General features: G+C 41.6%; 1 protein-coding gene across 1 annotated transcript in view; it reads left to right on the forward strand.

Moving 5' to 3' along the window:
- anapc1 (anaphase promoting complex subunit 1) overlaps positions 1–24672 on the forward strand; it is a 235295-nt gene that overhangs the window by 42720 nt on the left and 167903 nt on the right. The window contains exons 11-17 of the mRNA XM_059982885.1: positions 9715–9810; positions 11489–11579; positions 14965–15030; positions 16699–16836; positions 18268–18408; positions 19889–19949; positions 20122–20309. Coding sequence (XP_059838868.1) covers positions 9715–9810; positions 11489–11579; positions 14965–15030; positions 16699–16836; positions 18268–18408; positions 19889–19949; positions 20122–20309 — 781 coding nt within the window. The remainder of the gene's footprint in view (positions 1–9714; positions 9811–11488; positions 11580–14964; positions 15031–16698; positions 16837–18267; positions 18409–19888; positions 19950–20121; positions 20310–24672) is intronic.

The raw sequence follows: 24672 nt of genomic DNA on the forward strand, positions 1-24672 counted from the left end.
TACTGACTTGAGTGGTAATTATGCAATCAATTATTTTGTGTTTAATAACTGTAATAAATTTAGAATAATTTGGAGAAGTTTGTTTTCACTTTGACACGAAAAAGTCTCTTCTGTTGATCAATGTGAAAAAAGCCAAATTAAGTTAGCTGTGATTAAATGTAAAACAATAAAACACGAAAACTTCCAAGGGGTGGTGAATACTTTTTATAGGCATTGTAGGTCTGATAACACAGCAGCACCACCAGGAATGACATCTGAAAGAGTTGATAGGTTTAGAAATTTGAATACAGCGGGGAAGAATTTGTTCTTGAATGATCAGGCAGGTTTTTGCATTTTGTAAACAAAATGCAAATTATTTCTAATATTCAGAGACACGATTAATGGACAGCGACTTTGTGTTTAACAAGATTCTACATGTAGTGATGAGATAAGTTACCAGCTCTAGTAGTTGAGGCTGTGGGACAATTGTTGGACAAAGCTCTGGTGAACTTACTGATTTTTCTTTTGCATTACAATGGGATATCTATACTATGACCACATGTCAGTTTGCAATGTGTCTACAGTTCAAGTGGGAACATGATATTTCTCAGAGTTCGTCACACCTGTAGTCCTTCACTAACTGGGCTGCCTTACTTTTGCGCTGTGCTGTTTGCACTAGAAGTTGAAACTATGTGTGCTCAGTTGACAAATAATACCCAACACAAGTCATAGCTGCATTTAATAGGAGTTTTCATCTCCACAATCTGTAGATTTTATAGTTTTCTGTAACAACCTGAGCTGTTTTGTGTGGTGTACCATCAAAAGTTAAAACAGCTCACTTGTTGTCGAGCGCTTGACAGACAGTGAGGTAAAATCGAATTCCCGTCAATAGGAACTGAGAGTCCAATTTGGTGCAAAGAAGTTTGTAGAAGCTCCATTGTGTCAATAAACTGGTCATCTGTTTTAGTAATGTCCGCTGAGGAATTAATGTAGATCCTACATCAGGAATGATGTCTCTGCCTGCCTTTGGTGCTTTCGGTTCTTTATATGTCCAGCTGACATACCACACAAGGAATAATTTTATCTTCTTAAGTGAATGATAGCACCTTTGAGAGTGCAGCATTACCGAGAAATAACGAGGGAGAGTTAGTTTGAATCTTTTGTATTTTTGTTTCTATAATGGGACTTAAATGCACAACCTTCTGACCATGGGGCAAAGTTGCTACTGCTAATCACTTTAGAGACAGATCCTGCAATTTCCAACTCCAGTTCCGATGCACTGAACTGCGGCCTTTTCCGCCTCCCACTCGGACCTCGATTAAATCGGATGTCTCCAGACCGTGGATCCCACGGTCTCCAAACTGCAGATCCCGCCACCTCCAATTCTGCTTCCAACAGCCCTAATGCCTCCAGACAATGGATAACACTGTCACCAACTCTGATTCCAACAACGTCAGATGCATTAAGACTGTGAATTATGCGGCCTTTTCTGCTTCTGGACCGAGACTTGAGGCCTCTCATGTTGCTGCTGTGCCCTGAAGCTTCCCTTCCCCCATCACTATTCCCCAACGTCGGCTCTCTCAAACTCCTCTGTCACCTGTTGGAAACTATCAGAGTGCCTCCATCTTCCTCCACCCCAATTTCCCTGAACACCCTAACACTGCCCTTTACTCTGACAACGCCAATTCTCTTCCCTCGCCTGATCCTTGTCAGGTCTTCACCATTCACTTCAACCTTTCCCTCTCTGAGGCTTCACCTTTGCCTCCCCCCCCCCCCCCCCCGTGCGTGCATCACAGTGAGTTCCATGCCAGCCACAACGCCGAGCTCTTCTGCCACCTCTGTCTCCAAGTCCACTTCATTGGCAAGGACTCTGAACCCTACAATGATGTTCCTTTCTCCTGTCTCCAACTCTCCTCCTCTTCTTGGACCCCCCCCCCCCCCCCACACACACTCGGGATCTCTGCCTGCTCTTGATCTTTTTATTTCTAAAAGCCAATGAGACATCAACCAGGTTCACTTCAGCGTTCCTTTCTCCTCTGGAGATCTCCAATCCAATAACACCAACCTCATAGTTCCTTTACCCCACGCGGCTCATTTCTACCTCCTACTAAAGATTCACAAACCTGACTGTCTGAGTAGGCCCATTGCTTCTGCCTGCTCCTACCCCCATGAACTCAAGTACACAAATATGGATTCCATTTTATCCCCTTTGTCTCAGTCCCTTCCCACTTATATCACGACACTTCACGTGCTCTCAGTCTCCGCAACAGCTTTCAATTCCCCGGCCATGATTGCCTCATTTTCACCATTGATGTCCAGTCCATATACACCTCTATCCCCAATCAAGGCCTTAAAGCCATAAGGCATAGGAATAGAATTAGGCCATTTGGCCCATTGACTTTGCTCCGCCATTCAATCATGGCTTTTTCCCCTCCTTAGTCCCATTCTCCAGCCTTCTCCCCTTAACCTTTAATGCCATGTTCAATCAAGAGCCTCTCAAGCTCTGCCTTAAATACACACAATGACCTGATCTCCACAGCCCCCTGTGGTAATAAGTACCTCACATTCACCTCCCTCTGTCTAAAGAAATTTCTTCCTATCTCTGTTTGAAATGTGAGCCCCTCTGTCCTCAGGCTGAGCCTCTTGTTCTAGACTCTCCCACCATGGGAATCATCCGTTCCATATCTACTCTGTCTAGGCCTTTCAACATTGGAAAGGTTTCAGTGAGATCCCCCCTCGTCCTTTAAATTCCAAGTACAGACCTAGAGCTATCAAACGTACCTTGTATGATAACCCTTTCATTCCCAGAATTATCCTTGTGAACTTCCTCTGAACTCTCTCCAATGCCAATACATCTATTCTTATATAAGGAGCCCAAAACTGTTCACAGTACTCTAGGTGAGGCCTGATTCGTGCCTTATAAAGCCTCAGCATCACATCCCTGCTCTTGTATTCTAGACTATCTGAAATGAATGCTAACATTGGATTTGCCTTCCTCACCATCGACTCTACCTGCAAATGAACCTTTAGGGAGTTCTGTACAAAGACTCCCAAGTCCCTTTTACATCTCATATTTTTGGATTTTCTCCCTGTTTAGAAAATAGTCTGCACACTTATTTCTTCTACCAAAGTACATGACCATGCATTCTCCATTACTGTGTTTCATTTGCCACTTTCTTGCCCATTCTCCTAATTTCTCTAACTCCTTCTGCAGCCTGCCTGTTTCCTCAACACTTCCTGCCCTTCCACTATTGCAACACAGGCGACAACTGTGTTGCAGCTCTCTCAAAAGGTCACCTACACCAGATTCAGACTGCCTTTAACCATGCATGCACGAAACTTGGACTTACCATCAATTCCAAGAAGACTGAGATCATCTGCCAGCCGTCACCAATTGAGACAAATTGGATAGAACCATCAATTCAACAACCCTGGAAAACGTGGACTACTTTTAGTATCTTGGAAGTCACCTCTCCTCCAATGTCGACCTTAATGACGAGATCCAACATCGTCTTAAGTGCACCGGAACAGCTTTTGCACGTCTCCGAACAAGAGTCTTTCATGATTGTGACATCTGAACAGACACCAAAATGCTAAGATACAAAGCTGTGGTAATCCCAATGCACCTGTATGCATCAGAAACCTGGACAACATACCAACGACATCTGAAGGCACTTGAAAAGTTCCATCAACACTGTCTTCGAAACATCTTAAATATCAGCTGGGAAGATAGAAGAACCAACGTCAGCGTGCCAAATGAAGCAAAAATGACAAGCATTGAAGCCTACATCATCAAGAACCAACTCAGACGGAGCGGTCACGTTGTTCGGATGAAAGAAACATCTGCCGAGAAAGATCTTCTACTCCCAGCTTAAAGAAGGCAAACGTAAAAGAGGCGGACAACAGAAGAGATTCAAAGATGTCTTAAAAGCCAACATGAAGAAATGTAACATCAACAATTGGGAAACCAATGCCAAGGACAGGAAACCATCATCCGAGAAGGAACAGCAACTTTCAAAGCCAGCAGGTGTGTAGAATTAGAAGAAAAGAGAAGAAAACGGAAGGAGAGGCAACAACAACCAAAGCCCAAACTGCCATCTGGAACTACATGTCCTGAATGCGGAAGAACTTTCAAAGCCAAGATTGGACTCATAAGCCACTTGAGAGCCCATAAATAGATCAACAGAACAAAGAACATCATCCTCGACCTCGAGGCATAGCCACGATGACGACGACCTGCCCTTCCACCAGTCTTTGTATCAGCTGCAAACTTGGCAATGAAGCCATCTATTCCATCATCTAAATTATTGACATACAGCGTAAAAAGAAGCGGTCCCAACACCGACCCCTGCGGAATACCACTAGTCACTGCCTCCTACCAATCACCTAATGCTCTCACCATGCCAGTACCTTTCCTGTATACCATGGGCTCTTAACTTGGTAAGCAGCTTCATGTGTGGCTCCTTGTCAAAGGCCTTCCAAAAGTCCAAATATACAACATCCATTGCATCCCCATTATCTATCCTACTTTTAATCTGAAAGAATTCAAACAGTTCGTCAAGCATGATTCTCCCTTAAGGAATCCATGCTGGCTTTGTCCTAACTTGTCCTGTGTCACCAAGTACTCCATAACCTCAACCTTAACAATTGACTCGAACGTCTTCCCAACCACTGGGGTCAGGCTAACTGGTCTATAATTTCCTTTCTGCTGTCTTTCTCCTTTCTTCAGGGGTGGAGTGACATTTGTAATTTTCCAGTCCTCTGGCACCATGCCAGAGTCCAATGATTTTTAAAAGATCATTGCTAATGCCTCTGCAGTCTCTACTGCTACCTCTTTCAGAACCCTAGGGAGCAGTTCTTCTGGTCATCTTCTACTGGTCCTCTTTCCACTCTCATCTCTCTTTTATTTTTTACATACTTGAAAAGTTTTCACTGTCAGCTTTGATATTGTTTGCTAGCTTGCTTTCATATTTCATCTTTTCCCTCCTAATGATTCTTCTAATTGCTCTCAGTAGATTTTTAAAAGCTTTCCAATCCTCTGTCTTACCACTAATTTTTGTGTCCTGTTATGCCTTTTCTTTTGCTTTTACATGAGCTTTGACTTCCTTTGTCAGCCATGGTTGTACTATTTTGCCATTTGAATTTTTTTTTGTTTTTTGAATACATCTATCCTGCACCTTCCTCTTTTTCCCCAGAAATTCTCACCATTGCTGCTCTGCTGTCATCCCTCCTAGCAGCAGCTTCCAATTTATGGTGGCCAACTCCTCTCTTATGCCACTGTAATTTCCTTTACTCCACTAAAATATTGCTACATCAGACTTTACTTTCTCCCTGTCAAATTTCAAGTTGAACTCAACCATATTATCATCACCGCCTCCTAAGGGTTGTTTTACCTTAAATTCCCTAATCACCTCTGGTTCATTACATAATACTCAATCCAGTATTTCTGATCCCCTAGTAGGCTCAACGACAAACTGTTTTAAAAAGCCATCTTGTGGACATTCAGCAAACTCATTCGCTTCTCTCTCGACGACAGCTCTGAGAGAGAGACAGAGACAACTGCTCTCCACCACTGCCCTCCTCTATCTGGCAGAACTGGTCTGCATCCTCAACCATTTCTGTTTCGGCTCCTCCCACTTTCCTCAAGCTCAAGGTGTAGACATGGGCATTCTTGTGGGCCCCAGTTATGCCTCTATTTTCATTCGCAATGTGCAACAGTCCACGTTCCCAGATTTCACTGGTATTGCTCTTCAAGACTTTTTGCGCTACCTTGACAACTGCATTGGTGCTGCTTCCTGCACCCATGCTGAGCTTTGTCAGTTTCATCAACTTCGTCTCCAACTTCCACCCTGCTCTTAAGTTCACTTGGTCCATTTCTGACACCTCCCTCCCTTTTCTCGATCTCTCTGTCTCCACCTCTGGAGACAAACTGTCTAGTGGTTTAAAAAAAACCTACTGATTCCCACAGCTATCTTGTCTATTTGTCTTCCCACCCTGTAAAAGTACCATTTCCTTTTCTCATTTGCTTTCTCTCCATCACACTGTTCCAAGGATGAGTCTTTCCTATCCAGGCCTTCAGAGATGTCTTCCTCCTTCAAAGAATGGGGTTTCCCTTCCTCCACCATTAATGCTACTCTCACCAGCATCTCCTAAATTTCTCAGAGGTCTACACTCATCCCATCTTTCTGCCTCCTTAACTGGGATAGATTTCCTCGTCCTATCCATAAGCCTCTACATCTGCAAGACCATACCATCAAGCTTCTTGCGTTCCCCCCCCCACCACTCTCCGCTCTCTGCTGGGATCGCCCCCTCCTTGATTCCATTGTCATTCATTCCTCTTCACTAATCTCCTTCCCAGCACTTATCCCTGCAAGTGGCCAAAGTGCTACACCTGTCCATTCACCTCCATTCAGGGCTCCAAACCAGGTGAGCCATTGCTTTACCTGTGAATCTTTTGGGGTTGTGTACTGTTTCTGGTGCTTCCACTGCAGCCTCTTCTGTATTGGTGAGACCCCATGTAGATTGGAGGAATGTTTTGTCACGCCTCTCTTCCCATCTGTGAACAGCTGAATTTTATGGTAGCCAACTATTTAACTTCCTACCCCCCTTCCCGTGGCCTCCTCTTCTGCCACAATGTGGCCACTCTCATGATGTAGGAGCAACACCTCATTCTGCCTAGGTAACCTCCAACCTGATGGCATGAATATCGATTTCTTCTGATGATTTCTTTTTCTCCCCTCGGCCTTCAATTCTTTACTCTGGCCTCTTACTACTTCTCCTCACCTTCCCCCTGGTGTTCTTCCTCATTCCCTTTGTCCCATGATCCACTCTCCTCTCTTATCAGATTCCTTTCTTCCCAGTTCTTTATCTTTTCCACCCATCCCCTCCCAGCTTCTTCTTGCACTTCCCCTCCCCCACCTACCTGGCTTCACCTATCATCATCTACCTTGTTCTCCTTCCCCTCCCCTCACCTTCTTATCCTGGCATCACCCCCCCCCCCCTTCCTTTCCAGTCCTGATGATAGATCTTGCCCTGAAATATTGGCTGTTTATCCATTAACCTTTGATGTTGCCTGACTTGCTGAGTTCCTCCGGCGTTTTGCTCTGGATTTTCCCCATCTGCAGATTCTCTTGTGTTTACCACTAATCACTTATACCCTTTAAAGACTATTATCTCATAGAACACGAACAAGAGAAACTCTGCAGATGCTGGAAATCCGAACAACACACACAAAATGCTGGAGGAACTCAGCAGGCCAGGTAACATCAATGGAAAGCATTTTGGTATAGATGCTCCCTGACCTGCTGAGTTCCTCCAGCATTTTGAGTGTGTTGCTATATTCTCATAGATTTTGTTCTGGGGTTACTCTGAGGAACGTACAAGTTCCTCAGTAACAAGTAGCCACATTTAAGTCATCGGTGTGTGTGTGCGCCTCCTCCTTTGTTGCTTTTAAGTAGTTTTCTTTTTCTCTGTAACGTTTTTGGTGAGCTGTTTATGTGGAATTTGTTATATCTATGAGCCAAAAGCATAGCTTCCGTAATGTTTTTAATCTTCATTAAGGAGTTTTAGCTCAATATCAGAAAGGAGGCAGATATTTTGTGTGAATGTTTAAAAGGATTGCAAGCACACATTTGTAATTCAGTTATAAAACATTGCTATATCCTGAAATGAATGTTTGACTGAATTATGCAAAGTCAGAGTAGAGAGTGGGGAGAAGCATGCTTTCAGTTAATTCTCTCCTGTAAAACATCTGACTGTCACATGTTGGAGAACCTAATTTGCTAATGAAAGAAAGGGATCATGTGGTACTTTGATGGATGATCCAAATAGCAAAAGAAGTTATGGTTGTTTCCATGAAAATGGCAACATTGATGTGGATGCATTATGTTAATATATCTCAAGCACGTTCTGGGGTTTGTAGATCATTTAGATTTCATTTGAGGTTTTAATTTTGAATCCCATCAGTTCTGACTCTCAACCTTTCATCAGCCCTTTAATTTTCTCTGCAGTCTTGATAAAAACATTTCACTGAGGAAACCACTTTTGAAATGCTCAGTAGCATTGATTTTTTGGTTTAGAATGCTACTGTCAGCCAGCCAGTCCTGCTTTTGATTTGAGATTGGTGCCAAGTGGGATTATGTTAGTCTCTGCAGGAGTGAAAGTCACCTCACATTCTCCTATATTAGCTTCTCGTATTTCCTAACAACAGCAAAGAAGACCATTTGGCCCATCAAGTCCATTCTGGCTGGCTCCCTTCAGAATCCCATTAACTCCATTCCCTAGCTTATTTCCCTGTAATATTTGTTGACATGCATGCTTATGAATTCTCCAAGCCGTCCCCCTCCCTGTCTTCCTTCCACTTGCCTACACTGTGGATATTTGGTAGGAACCGTTTAACATGCTAACCAGCAGGTTTTTGGTATTTGGGAAGAAATTGAAGCACCGGGGGAAACCTACGCAATCATGAGAAGAGCACGTAAACTCCACAGAGGCTGCGTCACAGGGTGTGATCCAGCCTGCTTCGTGGGAGCTGTGAAGCTGCAGGACTTCTTGCTTTGCCTCTGTACCTCCATTCCATTTGGTCACATCTGATGTTGAAGTCAATCTATTTTCCTGCCTTTTGGTATAGGAAGATCTCAGTGTTGCTTTACTTCCATGTGGGGCTGGTGGTATATGTTTATTTTTGGTGTGAATAGTTGAAAGTCAGTTAAAGGCACTTCTGTGAAAGTGGTGCAGTGTTAATCACAACCATAATACTGAAAAGTAATCCTCCCATCTGGAGCAAATATTAAGGATTTGATTCAGGAGTCAAATCAGCAGCACATATATTAAATCTAACCACATTTATTTGATGAGCTGTTGATTATTTGAGGTTAATTCATGTCTGAACACAGCTTGAGCATTCGTTACCTTTGATGACTTTAGGCGTGGTGGATGAATAAATAGGCTTGAGTGCTCCCAAATTTTTCTCAAGTGTCCTTGCCCAAGCACATGCATCAAAGTTGGGGAAAAGACACATTGGCTCCACTGTTGAACCTTGTGGTGTCTGAAAAATTAAGCACAAGCTTGACAATAATAATTTAGAGAGGTGGTACAAAGCTTTTTGGCATTATTAAGAACCTCGAGAGAGAGGAGAGAAAATTGAAAGAAAGGGGATAACATGATACACTGCTTCAGACAAAAGATGAGTATTTTATAAATCAAGGCTAAAAGTTAATGATATTAATAAATTATATCTACAAGGCATGGATTGGACCTACTTTAATACTAAAATTTGCCCCACAAATACATTTTGTCTTTCATTTAGGTTATGTCCATTTATCTGAATTCCATTTTCCTGCAAAACAAACAAATGCACACACGCGCACACGCACACCTGGAGTAACTCAGCAAGTCAGGCAGCTTCTGTGGAGAAGAATAGATAGTCGATGTTTCTGGCCAAGTTCTGATGGGAGGTCTTGGCCCTAAACGTTAACTGTTTATTCACTTCCATAGATTCTGCCTGACTTGCTGAATTCCTCCAGCATTCTGTGTGTGTTGCATCGGCAGTATTTCTTATGTTTTTGTTTTCCTGCCTTGGTTAAATAGTCTCATATTGATATTTAAACATGTTTGTAAAAGAATTTGTGATAAAGGTTTTTGGGTGAAATTTTTATTGGAATGTAAGGCAATAACCTCAATAACAACACCAGGTAATGCCTTACATGATATTTGTGTTAATTTCTGCTTTCACAGGGAAAAGAATTCTCAGGCCACAAAAGTATTTATTACCAGTGATCTCTGCGGTCAGAAATTCTTGTGTTACTTGGTGGAGTCTCGTCATCAGCTACGGTGAGTGTATTCACTGATATGCTGGTCAAAATGACAAGACCTTGGTATTCTGGTTAATCTCCTGGATGACTAAAGAAGTAATTTATATGAAAGAACAACCTTGAAGTAAAATACTGAAGATCTCAAATCATTCAGGGAGCCATCTGTGATAAGGGGAGCAGAATTACTTTTCTGGGTTGACGACCTCTGATTAGTTGTGATGGAAGGTCATTGAACTGAAAAAAGCTTTCTCTGTCTCTGCAGATCTGAATCAGAATTAGGGTTAGTATCACTGGCATACCCAACATCGTGAAACTTGTTGTTATGCAGCAGCAGTGCATTGCAATACACAATATAAACTGTAAATTAAAGTTAAATTCGCGAAATACTGCAGAAAGATGTTTTTAAAAAGGGTAGTGAGGTAGGATTCATGGGTTCAATGTCCATTCAGAAATGTCATGGCAGAGAGGAAGAAGCTATTCCTGAATCGTTAAATGTCTGCTTTCAGACTCCGGTATCTCCTCCCTGATGGTACCAATGAGAAGAGGGCATGTCCTGGGTGGTGGGGGTCCTTAATGATGAATGCCATCTTTTTGAGGCATCGCTCCTTGAAGATGTCTTGGATGCTTGGAAGCCCAGTGCCCATGATGGAGCTGACTGAGTTTACAATTTTGTATAGCTTATTTCGGTCCAGTGCACCCCTCCCACATCAGACGGCGATGCAGCCAGTTAGAACGCTCTCCACTGTACATCTGTAGAAATTTGCAAGTGTCTTTGGTGGCATACTAGATCTCCTCAAACTCTTAATGAAATACAGCCACAGTCCTGCCTTCTTGTAACAGCATCGATATGTTGGGCCCTGGATAGATCCTCAGAGATGTTGACACCCAGGATCTTGAAATTGTTTCCACTTCTGGTCCCTCGCTGAGGGGATGTGTGTTCCCTCATCTTACCCTTTCTGAAGTCCACAATCAATTCTTTGGTCTTGCTGATATTGAGTGCAAGGTTGTTGCTGCAACGCCACTCAACTGGCTGGTCTGTCTCGTTCCTGTATGCCTTCTGAAATTCTGCCAACAATAGTTGTGTCATCAGCAAATTTATACATGACACTTGTGCTGTGCCTAGCCACACAGTCATGGGTGTAGAGCGATCACAGCGGTGGGCTAAGTAAAATGCTGTTAGATTTGCTGAATATTCAATTTTTATATCAAACCATAATTAAGCAGCTACCATGTGTTTTGTATAATTTAATTTTGGGATTTGAGTAAATGATGACGTGCACTGTACTTCAGTTGCTGAGTGACTATGGCATAATTTATATCTTTATCGAATCTTAAAATGAACATTATTGGTATATTTATTCAACAACTGTGTAAGTGCGTAATATCCAATCGTTACCTTCTCTTCAGTGACTCTTATGACTGATGTGCAGAGTTGTTGAGTGAAACTACCAAAAAGTATCAATGGAAGAAGCTTGTTGTAGGAGATCTACTGGCACGTCCATGATTCTTCCATGAGTCACCTATTGTAACTGAAAATTTGATGTGATTTAAATATTGTATGGTTTCAATTTTTACGTTTGCTGTATTGCTTTCCCACTTAAAACACTGGGCCAGGCACCTGATTGCTTGTTCTCTATTTGGAAACGTTGGTTGCCGGGCAACCTTTAGACTGACGTATCTGCTTAAATCCTCAATAGGTGTGTGAAATTTGAAGAGAGCAATGACATGACTCAGTTGATTTTTGGAACTGTGACTGTCATACAAGCAAAGGATGCTGCCCCTCTGGAGGTGAGCTGCGAATTAAGCCTTGCTGCATTCCATACAGACTGTGCAATGTATGAAACATTATTGCAAATGTGATGGGTAATCATAGTTCCATTGACAGTGTTTTCTCCAAATGTTCCTTTGAAAGGGATTAGCGTTACAATCCCCACCATTTACGGGAATTTTGTTTATGAGTGAGTCATCCAGTCATCCATCCAGAATAGATAGAATCTCTCTCCAGCTACCTTGTATCTTTTCCTTGTGCACTGTAGTATGGAGTATGCATAAGAATTTAAATGTAACCATTTTGGAATGGTATTTATCTGAGGATGGATGTTCTTATCCATGAGAGATTCCAGAGGAGGCTCATCAAGATGATCCCAGGAATGAAAGATTTAACATAAGAGGAGCATTTGATGTTTCTGGGCCTATACTCGATGGAGTTCTGAAGGACAAGAGGGGGAGCTCTTTGAAGCATACCAGGTACTGATAAGGCCTGAACAGTGTAGATGAGGAGAGGATGTTTTCATTAGTAGGGGAATCTAGGATCTGAGGGCAGGGCTTCAAAAATAAAGGGGTGTCTGCTTAAAACTGAGATGCAGAGGAGTTTCTTCATCCAGAGGGTGAGGGTGGGAAGAAAAGATCAGCCATAGCAAAGCAGACTCAATGGGCTGAATGGCCTAATTCTGCTCCTACATGTAACATAGAATTAGACAGGCTATTTGCCCATAATCTACATGCCACTTTCTGCTAAACGTCCTCTTCCTATGCATCATCCAAATCCCGCCATTCCCCATATGTTCATGTGTCTGTTAAAAAACCTCTTAAACTTGACTTTGTAACCCATTCCAGGCACCTACCACACTTTGTGAATGAAATTATGCCCCTCGTGCCACCCTTAAACTCTACCCCCCCAACCGGAAAAGCATGTTCTCTGGTTTTTGACATTTCTACCATGGGGAATAGATTCTGACTATTTACCCTATCTATGCCTCTCATCATTTAAAAAACCTCCATCAGGTCTTCTCTCAGCTTCCAATGCTCTGAAGAGAACAATCCAAGTTTTCCCGACTTTTCCTTATAGCTTGTAGTCTTTCCTTATAATCCAGGCAGCATCCTGGTAAACCGACATCCTTTCTACAGACTCTGTATGTTTCCATATGGGGCAACTGGGACTGCACACAGTACCCCCAAGTGCAGCCTCCAACATGGCTTCCTACTATCTCTTCATCCAATAGTCTTATTGCATAGAGAAAAGCCACAAGAGGATTCAATTTTCAGAGCAATCACATGAATCCCTCTCCCCCACTGATTTCCTTTTCACCTATTTTCCGTCACATGCCCTTCAGTATAGTGTACACCACCTACGCTAGGGGCATGGGTGGAAGCTCGAGCTCCAAGGGGAACACACAGTTGCAAAAGACCATGTAAACCTCATGCATTGATTAATGAGTACTGAGGGGGCTGTGCTCCTGTTGCAACTCCTCCTTGCTATTATCCCTCACTGCACTTATACTGATGCACGCTTCACAAGTTGAAACTCTGCTATCAACTCGGCTAGAGGAGATTCCTTTCTTTAATCTTGTATAATTTTAAAACCACACAGTCTTTTACTAATCTCAGTATCAAGTGCCATAGAGGCACGTTAGAAAGTGAAAGCTATAGGACCTCCATCTTATGAACAACAAAGAATAACACTTCATATTCTACTTGGATAACCTACAACCCAATAGAATGAACACTATACATTTAAATTCTGGGTAACTCAACCTCGTATGGTCCTTTCTCACTCCTTCTTGTCCACCCAAGTCCAGTCTTCCTTTGTTTACCTTTTTCATTCCCCCACCCCCCCAATTGCCTAGATTCATTGTCTTCCTCCGTTGGGTTCCCAACTGCCTGTTATCCTCCTTATCAGTTCCACTTCCAACTTCTATCTGTAAAGTGCCCCCTCTCCTTCTCCCACCTGATTCCATCTGCTTAACTCTTCATTTTGATTCCACCTATCACTCCCCAGCCACTGTCTCTACATTGCCACCTACCCCTTCTCACTGATCCCATCTGCCCATCAGCCTCCCTCCCCATTTGTTCTAACAGTTACCTGTCTCACTCCTCCCTCCATTCTCTTTTTCTGGCTGTCATCCCTTTCTACGCTCAGTTGTGATGCAGAGTCTTGACCTGAACCACTGCTTCACCTCCACATGTGCTGTTGACCTGCTAAGTTCTTCCGGCAGACTGTTGTTTGCTTCGTTATTTGTTGCTCGTGGTTTGGACTGTCATACTTACTGAACAAAGTGATTTAAAAAAATAAATAATTAAAGCTGCAGATGATTTGTGGATGGTGACAAAACCTCCATGAAAAAAATAACATTGTCTTTGTCAGACAAGAATCCCTAGACCATGGTAGCTGAACAAGAAGCACCGGGAGGTCACTGAACGACTTAAATCTTTCTTTGACAGCATGAGAACAAGGAACAAAATAGTGGAGTGAGCATCTCACCTACCGTGCTACAGCACCCTCCGCCCAATCTGGCATCACCTCTAGCAGAGAATCAGCCACCTTACCACTCAGAGAATTGGTGGGGAAGAGTTTGCCTAAAAAGAAGATGATTCCGCAATAAAGAAAATAGATTTAAATATTGAGAATCATTACCTGAAATGAAATGGGTAACAGAACTTGTGACCACAGTAAATATTAAATGTAGTTAGAAAGTGGTTGTAGGCAAGATGAATTATTTTGTTGACATTGTTGAAGTGACTTGATTTATTGTGGAATCTGAGAACATTTAGACAGCAACCTATTTTTTTTTACACACTGACCGTCTCAGATTTTCTGCCTGTCTATCCATTGACAGAACTGCAGTGAAATAAAACTGCAGACACTGGAAGTCTGTGATCACAAACAGTGGATGCAGTGCTGGTCTCAGGTTACTGTTGTGAACAGCTCTCCGTTACTACCCTCTGACATTGTTCACAAAGCCAATTTTGTGTGCAATTTGCAAGCTGATCCTGAAACCCGTGTAACCTTAACCTTCCATCCTTGCAGGACCTTGGCAAAAGATTTATTATGGTCCATATACAGTGTCTACCATTCTGCCGTCATTATATCTCTTGGCAACCTCTTCAAAAAATGCAATAAATTTGTGAGCATCGTTTACCATGTACAAAGCAATGCTGACTATAACTTGGACGTCTTTGCCTTCCTGTCAATAATAAGTGTTAAGATGGCATTTGAAGCTGTTACTTCCCAATCTCATGTTTATGTGGAGAAGTGTAATGCCATTCTTGACTTGTTAGGAAACTTGTAACCATGAATATTTTTACAAATATAGATTCACTTAAACAAAATGCAAGTATTAAGTATGCATCTTCAAACTGTTTTAATGTTGTTTTCATTTTGTGTTATAAACAGAGTATCGAGACAATGGTAGTCCTGGAAAGCAGTGGCAATCTGGTGCTGTACACTGGTGTTATTCGGGTATGTTTTTGCAATGGTTTTACATTGTAACGCATGCTCGTGACATTTCCTGAAGTATTTATGGCAATTTAGATTGGTGTTTGAATTTGGACGCAATCTTTTGTGATAACTTGTGTCAAATCTGTGCAAGAAATAAATATTTGCCTTGTTAGTAGTAGGGAGAGTAATTCCTGAGATAATAAGCAGGATTAGAGCTTTTAAAACATCTGCAGTGACCTCAATATGTTCCATGGCATGGGAGCATAGTGCCATACCAAACAGTGATGCAGCCAGTCAGAATGCTCGCCGTGGTACATTTGTAGAAGTATTTGAGCGTTTTAGTAGACAAACCAAATCTCAGACTCCTAACGTAATATAGCCACCATCTTGTCTTCCTGATAGCTGCATCAATATGTTGCATTCCAGGCTAGGTCCTCAGGGATATTGACACACCCAGGAACTTGAAATTGCTCACTCTCTCCAATTCTGATCCCTCTGTGAGGATTGGTATGTGCTTCCTCGTTTTACCCTTCCTGAAATCCACAATTAGCTCTTTGGTCTTGCTGACGTTGAATGCACAAGCTTAGTATTGATGGAGAAAGGTAATGGAGAAACTGGGGAAGCATTTAGCGACCAACTTCACTGAACCCTTGGAAGAAGTAAGAGATCAGGTAAAGCTGCTATAAGCAACTGACATTACTGCAGAATTCTGTAAAGCCTTTGCTGGAGTACTACAGAATATATCAGTGTCAGGATAGCAGCCCGTCTCCATGGTAAAAGTCAGACACAGCTGCTTGGAATGGCAGAATGCAAGAAGTGAAGTTCTACAAAAATCACTGCTGCGGCCACGATTGTTCACAGCTTAAAGTAACAGACAAGCTTTTAGTATGGTAAACACCTTTGCTAAATTTGTGGTTGGCACTAAGTAAGAGTGATTTGGGAATGTCGCAGCAAAAACTAATCCGAATTCAAAACAATCGCCACTAGCCTGCAACCGCTGTGGGGGTGTTATACTTGTATGACGCACCCTCAGCTCCAATGAAATGATTGTTCCAAGAGTCGAATTCCTTATTTCGATCCTTCATTAGCAATTAGTAAACATACAATTAAGCTTTATTTAGTGATATTAAGTGGTCAGCAAAGATATGACCTCCACTGGTCTGAAGCTACAAACTGCTTCATAGTAAGCACAAATATGTAACTTATTCCCTTCGCTTTTACTGCACCCCGAGTTACCAAAATAAATATAATAAACAAGCAACACAGAATACAAAGCAAATTGAGAACAGATACAGAGCACCTTCAGGGAAGGAGTCGGTGAGGTTGGATTTGATCTCATCAGTACTGAGAACACGTGCCTCTGTATGGTTTTATTCGTAGATATGTACTTGTGCATATAACAACAAACTCAACTATTGGCTGTTGACTATTATTTCTCATAATGGACAAATAAATTAGATTTAAGAGTCAGTGAAACTTGTTTGGAGTAGTTTTCCCTTCTTAAGTATTTCAGGACTTGGGCTCTTTCTGTAAAGCAATGTTAATGTGCACCCCGTAATTAGTTCACTTTATTGCAGATATTTTGTCTTGTTCTCCATGTTCCTTGCTGTTTGAGTTTTCAATTTGTGGAACACCTGTTTATAAATTATTGTGATTGTTTTAGGTGTGCGTTTCTATTTCTTTTTAAAGGTTGGAAAAGTGTTTATTGCCGGACTTCCGGCTCCTTCATTATCAGTGTCCAACCCGATGCCTCGACCTAGCACTCCACTGGGCAGTGTTAGTACTCCAGCTAGACCTTCAAGCAGGCATCCTGGTGCACTGGATGAGGTAGGAAGCAATGCCATTTTATTCACTAAATATAGGTTAGTGGAGCTGTCCTTCGATGTATCAATCCAGGAGGAATTCCATGACAGAAAATGGTAATATTTTCTTGCATAGGGAGCAGTTTGCACTGTCACAGTACCACTGTGTTGGTCCCATTCTGTTTCCTTGTTTGCAATTCACATATTCCAAACGTGTCGCAATGGCTTTTTACTGTTTATACCATGTTTTTCAATTTCCTCGCTAGGACAGACTCCTTTCCACTTCCTTCTATTGGCTTCACCTAAATAATGGTGTTTTCGGTGTTCACCTTCAGGGTGGAGGAGCAACAACACATCCTAGGTATCTTCTAACCTGATGGCATAAATATCAATTTCTTCCGGTTTAAAAAAAAATTCCCTCCTCCCTTCCCTCTTCCTCTAGTCCCCAATTTGACTTCTTAACTCTTCTCACCTGCTTGTCACCTCCCCCTGGGTCCCCTCTTCCTTCCCTTTCTCCTATGGTCCACTCTCCTCTCCTATCGGATTCCTTCCTCTCCAGCCCTTTATCTTTCCTACCTTTCTGGCTTTATCTGTCACCTTCCAGCTGTATTCTGTCGTTTTTGCCCTCCTTTCCAATCCTGAAGAAGGGTCTGGGCCTGAAACGTCGACTGTTTATTTACTTCCATAGATGCTGCCTGACCTGTTGAGAGTTCCTCCAGCATTTTGTGTATGTTGCTCTGGATTCCCAGCACCTGTAGACTTCCTTGCATTTTCTATTTCATGATTTTTAATGAGGTAGTATTTTTTATAATATCATATGCAGCCATCACTCCCAGCAGAAACTGTGAACTGTACCTCTAGATGGATGAAACCAAATTTGCTTCAGAGTGCTAGAGGATTGGGAAACTATACAATAACCTCCAGTGTAATACTGACTTTTTTTTATATTGATGGTACTTTGATTTTAAAATCTGCATAATTTTGGCTTTTGTCATTTTAATAATAATATTTTTAAAAAAAGCTCTGTTGATATTTCAAAGGCTGCATTTTACTGTAGTCATATTTTAGAATTGGACTGTTTCTGGCTGGAGTGTAATTATTCAGAATACTTGAAGCAAAATACTTTCCTTTGAGGTGTGTTGAGTATTTTACAATCTAATGTTTCAGACAAGCAAGAGTTATGTGAGGAAATAATTGTTACCTGGCGTAATCTAGAACAGGCTGGAAATATTTAGTGGATCAGGGAACAGGTTTTGGGGAAAGAGTTAATGTTTCAGTTCGGTTACCAGGTGTTGTGATGATAAGTCATTGAGTTGTGATGTTAACTCTGTTACCCTCTCCACAGGTATTGCCGAAGCTGCCGAGTTCTATCAGCATATTTGGCTATTTTTATTTCAGATGTCCTGTATTTTGATTTTGAGTTATTATCAATTGGTGTTTGGTGTTTTATTTTAAGACTGTGTGGCCTTCTCCAGTCCCAGAGCTGAGTGATTCCACTAAGATCCAGGACTCGACCTATATGGATGATTGTACTTTCCACCAGGTGGGAACATATATTCACTCTCTTCGGGATCCTGTCCAGAACAGAGTTACCCTGGTAAGTTCGTGCTATGAGCTTGCTTTGTTGGAAGCATTATCATCTGGAATTTCTGGGGTGTCTGCAATGTTTGTGAGGCATGGCCCTGCTTAGTATTTTCTAATAAATCAGTGATATTCTGCAGCTACACTGGATAAGAATCGGTTCCCATTGGCACAGGACATTGGTTGTTGGAGCCCTTATTCACTCCTAACGATGTGGTTTTACATTGGAGCAGTCTGCCTGGAATGACTGGGCAGGTGAAAATTGCACTTTAAGTAAAGGAGACCTATTTTTCCTTTAGAGAATGTTGAAAGGAAGACTTGAAATTATAAAATGCTCCTCATTTCCACTGAAGCAATTTACAGCCAATGCAATACTATTTTTGAGGTGTTGAAACCTGGCATGCAGACGTTGTTGTTATGTGTTGAGCTATACAATGAATATATAAGTAATTTTAGTGAAGTGGGAGTAGTTTCCCAGCTGTTCGTCAAAACATTGCATTCAGATCTCTTAAGTGCTGAAGCGACCCACAAAATTGAATTGAATTGACTTTATTACTTACATCCTTCACATACACGATGAATAAAAATCTTTATGTCTCAGTCTAAATGTGCAATTAATAGTTTGTAATAAATAGTATGTAGGACAGGACAGTCAATGTAACATAGGAATACAATTGTATCAGCATCAATTATTCAGTCTGATGGCCTGGTGGAAGAAGCTGTCCCGGAGTCTGTTGGTCCTGGCTTTTATGCTGCTGTGCCGTTTCCCAGATGGTAGCAGCTGAACCAGTTTATGGTTGGGATGACTCGGGTCATCCTTCAGGCCCTTTTTACACACCTGTCTTTGTAAATGTCCCGAATAGTGGCAAGTTCACATCTACAGATGTGCTGGGCTGTCCGCACCACTCTCTGCAGAGTCCTGTGATAGAGGGAGGTACAGTTCCCATTCCAGGCAGTGATGCAGCCAGTCAGGATGCTCTCAATTGTGCCCCTGTAGAAAGTTCTTAGGATTTGGGGACCCACATGAAACTTCTTCAGCTGTCTGAGGTGAAACAGACACTGTTGTACTTTTTTCACCACACATCCGGTATGTACAGACCACGTGAGATCCTCGGTGATGTGTTTGCCAAGGAACTTAATGCTGTTCACCCTCTTAACTTCATTGATGTCAATAGGGGCTAGCCTGTCTCCTTTCCTCTTGTAATCTACAACCAGCTCTTTTGTTTTTGTGACAGTGAGGAAGTAGTTGTTTTCTTGACACCACTGTGTCAGGGTGATGACTTCTTCTCTGAAGACTGCCTTGTTACGATGCCTGTGTAAGTCTTGCCCTTGCCCTGGCGACTCTGCTTACCAGCCTTCCTAAGGTTGGCTGATATGTCACATAATGGTCATGTAGGACTTTTAAACTGGCTATTAAATGAATTTTCATTTATGAATGGAACCTTGCCTGCATCTTCACTCAATGACAGTAAGTATCTTGTTTCCTTTCTCTTCAGGAAATGAGTAATGGTAATTTAATTCGGATCTCAATGCCAGAAATAACAAACTCTCAGCTCGGTAAGTAGAAGAAAATCATGATGTTCTGCAACATATTTAAATACAATTAAGTGTAAAATTCACAAAGATCTTTAATTATGCTTGATGAATTAAGTATGGTCACGGGCATTTCTTTACATTGCAGAAGAGATGATTGGAAGCAAATTCTTTGTTTTTGTTTAACTTTTAATAGTGAAGAAGTGCTTGCAAGCTATAAAGTACATCCTCCCGAGAGAGATTGCGGTGCAGGTTTTGATTAAGTGGTACAACACTTACAATGCTCCTGGAGGTCCAAACTATCATTCAGAGTGGAATCTGTTTGTGACCTGCCTCATGAATATGATGGGCTACAGCACAGACAGACTGGCATGGACACGCAATGTAAGTTATCCTTGGCAATGCAAACAGGTTTCATATTGTAGGGAGAAGTGGGAAAAGTTTTTAAAAAAGCATGATTTGATGATTGATATTGCTACACTTACAGAAAGTTACTAAAAGATGCTTCCAAGATGCATGTTTGGGGAATCTGAACTGATACTCTTTACAAGCACTATAAAACATTTTGGTCTACAACAGGGGTAGGCAACCTTAAGCACAAATAATTTTCTAGCATGCGTTATTCATTAATTTGAGACAAAACATAACTAGTTGTATTTAAGTGGATAATTCCCATATTTCAAGTTTATTATGGCATTTATCTGGCCCACTGTCCGCTCATTAATACGCAATCCGGCCCACAGAGGCAAAAAGGTTCCCGACCCCTGGTCTGCAATATACTTTCAAAGTTCAACAAAAAGAATTTTAAGACTTGTCGAGGGAGACCTCTTTGAAGTATGTATTCCTAAAGGAGACAGTCCCCTTTTGCTAAATTGCTTCCATTCTACACTCTTTATTGCAGAATGGAGACTTTCAATATATATTCTTTGATTTATGGTGGAACTTTTTATTCTCAAAATTAAAACAATTGAATGGTATTGCATGCACATCTCTGATGGAATCATTTTGCAAAAATATTATATATACCTTAACTCACAGTGGTTTTATATTCCAGGAACCAGTGAGCAAGAATATGTAAATCGTAAATCCCTTTATACACTTCTGTTAGAGTGTAATAACTCTGCTTGCATTCCAGAGCTCAACAATTTCAGTCTTTAAAAACAATCTAAGTACTTAAAGCTATACAAACACAAAAGAGTCTGAACTATAATTTCATTTATTAAATTAAGATAATTAAATATACATGAACACCCCTTTAGAAATTTAAGATTGTGAAGGTGAAGACATGAGATGCCAAATGCTGGGATCTCAAGCGAAAAAAAAAGACCAACTGCTAGAGGAATTAGGAGGTTGAGCAGAATCTGTGGGGTGGGAAATAATTGTTGAGAGCCTGCATTGGTGCAGCAGTTTGTTCTTTGTTGTAGATCCTGAGAGCCTTAACAGGGAGTTAATGTTATCTTGTGGAAGAATCTTTAATTTGAGGTCACCTAGGCAAGATAAGGGAGAAAAATATGACTTTTTTTCTCAGCAGTCATGAGACCTTTGAACACCTGTTGGTAAAGGGTGAAAGAAGCAGAAGCTTCTTTGAAGCAAGATTCTTGGTATGCAAAGCGTTGATAGGTCACGTTGGTGAGAAGGTGGAGTTGATTTCATAGTCAGATTAGCAATATATAGAGGAGCGGCCTTGAGGGACTGAGTGGCCTACTCATGTTCCTAATCTGTGCTGGCTTTGCTGTTTGAGTTAGTGGCAGGGGAAGTAAGTGGCAGGATTGGTAATGGTGTTTGTTTGATGGTGGTGCTGGAGAATTTGATGGAAAGAGTGATGTGGAAGGAAAGGCTTTTTCCTTACGATTGTTCCTGCATGACTGACTTATAAGGTTTAAAGGTTTCAATGAGCTTGTAAGCCACCAATTTTCTATCATGAGGCAGCAGCTAATGTTGTAGTTTGTTGAGATTGTCATCTTGATAGACTGGGGTCTCCTCTGTCCATGAGGCTGCAGTGCTCTGTGTCTGTGAACTTTGCTCTGATTTACCCCACTATTATGATGAACTGAATACTGAGGCTTTGGATCTACTGGCAGCTCCGGGGATTTGGATCTATGGAATCAATTTGGTTCGGAATACAGTCGGCCCTCCATATCCGCGAATTCAACCAACCGCGAATCACGAAAACCCAGAAGTGCTCTTCCAGCACTTGTTGTTCGAGCATGTACATTTTTTTTCTTGTCATTATTCCCTAAACAATGCAGTGTAACAACTATTTTACATAGCTTTTACATTGTATTAAGTATTGTAAGTTATCTGGAGATGATTTAAAGTTTACGGCAGGATGTGCGTAGGTTATCATGGATTGGTATCAAAAAAATTCAGAAGTTCTCTTACGAAGTAAGTCGGAACAGGTACATCCAGTATTATTTAGCGTCAGTTAGTCAGACGTTTGTCTTGGTATATAGTATATATTTTACCTTTCCATGCATATAAAACACTTAAGAGCATATGTTTCGGTGCCGAGTTTGATCCAGTGGCAGATCGCTCCCAAGTGCGCTCTCCACTCTGCTGGGTTGATGTGGAGGATGAAAAATCCAAAACCCAAAAATTAAACCACTGCATTGCTTAGTAATAATTGTAACTTTTGTCGGGGCAGAGCCTTTCTCACTTTATCTTTTAAAATTGTTCTGATCGTTGACCGACATAGCCTAACGCTTTCCCAATGACCAATGGCGTTTCACCTCTTTCCGATCGCTTTATTATTTCCACCTTATTTTCAGTCGTGATCGTGATTATTTTTGTGAACAGATACACTGCGGATTCTGAGCTCAACCGTCAGGTCCTAATGTCCACTGCACTGTGACAGGTTAAATAAGGTCTGGGGTTCCGCTGGGTCCTAAGGTCCACCGCATTGAGCCTGGTTGAATAAGGGACTTGAACATCTGCGTTTTTTGGTATCCGCGAGGAGTCCCGGAACCAATCCCCTGCGGATAAGGAGGGCCGACTATTGTTGTTGCTGCTCACTTCTGTTGTTTTGCATGATTTGTTTTTTTTTCTTTCTCTCTGCGCATTGTGGGTCAGTCTTTATTTTTTCATTGGGTTCTTTCGGGTTCCTTGCTTTGGGGCTGCCTGCAGGTAGACAAATCTCAAGATTGTATAATTTATACTGTTTTTGATAATAAGCATACTTTGACCTTTTGCTTTCTCAAGTGGCAGAATGTCTGTCGTCTTTTTGTGGTGAGCTGTTTCTTATCAGTGGTGTTGCTGATTTTGTTTCTGCCTTCTCCTTTTGTGACTTTTGTTATTCAAGCTGTAACTGATCTCATTTGTGAATTCTTCGCCATGTGATGCATCGTCCTGATACACATCATCAAATCCAGCTTCACTTTCCAACTTGACAATATTTTCTTGGAGGTCTTTCAGGCTTATAAACCTCTTAGGGAGGTTTGCACACATTCTGATTGTTTCCTCTATATTACATAGGTTGCGTAATTCCAAGAGGTATTGATGTAGACTTTGGCTATCTTGATCATTTCTCTCTTCCAAATTTTCTGAGTTTGTTATTGCTCAGCTCCAAAGAAGAGTGGCTTGTTGTGCATTGCCGGTTCTAAGCTTTGTTAGCACCGTGATCATCGAGTCTTAACAAATTGTGGCATGGTGCTCAAACCCTGTTGAACGTTGTCAGCCATCTCTTCCGTGTTGATGGAAGAGTCTGGAGCTGCTTGAATCTGAAGCAAGAAACAAACATCTGGAAGAACTCAGCTCGTCAACCACCAGCTGTGTAGGAAAAGGATGTTTTGGATCAAAATCCTGCATCAGTTCCAAAAGGATGTTTTGGAACAAAAGCATGTGTTGTGATGTGTCATGTCGTCATGTGTCTCAATGCAAGGTTTTAGTCTTAAACATCAACAATTCTTCCCCCCGCCTCTCCACAGATGCTGCTCAACCTGCTGAGTTCCTCCAGCAGAATATTTGTTGCTCATGTCCTCGGTGTTAAGTGGATGTCTATGTATATCGTTGACAGAGTTTGTTTTCTTCAAAGAACATTGGACACTGAAGGGGAGTGAAACAACATGATTGCTACTTCATCTGGAATGTGTTGACATATGTTCCTTGTGCTATTTGGCACCATTATAGCTCTTTTGGATTGAGTTGATTTCCTCTGGAGTTTGGGCTTTATTCCGAATTTCTAGAAACATTTTTATATTTCACTTTCAACACAGTAAAATATCCCAAGACAGGAGAGGCCGATCATATAACATAATCTTTTGCAGTTGAGTTTTATTTTCATTATAAAGAATAGCATTTGCTCAAGATACGACTTCATGCCTTTGGCTCACTTGGGCAGCATAACATTGCTGAAGGCACTGGGAACATATTTTAACTCATTCCAGCTGTATTAGCCTATATGTTAACAATTTCAGGTTGACTCTGTAAATTCGCCAGGTGTTCTGCTTACTGTCTCAGATAAAATCCAGAGGTATTTGTGTTCCTCCTCTCCACTCCTCCACCTCCTCCTGTGCTGTCAGTTCTGGTTCACCATTTTGCAGAAGAGCATTGGCACTTCCACTGGTGTCCTGGCCGATGTCTACTCCGAACTACAACACTTGGTCTATGAGAATCAGTGGGTTGCACTGGTTACAGAGAATTCAGTAAGGAATGGGGTTGGAGGCCTCAAGATGGCACTTATGGAGTGAGAATGTTTTTGACTTCACTCAAATCCTTTTACTTTTTTTTCTACCTACAATCACCCCCTAAT

Source organism: Hypanus sabinus, chromosome 10 (genome assembly GCF_030144855.1).
Source record: "Hypanus sabinus isolate sHypSab1 chromosome 10, sHypSab1.hap1, whole genome shotgun sequence".
Lineage (NCBI taxonomy): Eukaryota > Metazoa > Chordata > Chondrichthyes > Myliobatiformes > Dasyatidae > Hypanus > Hypanus sabinus.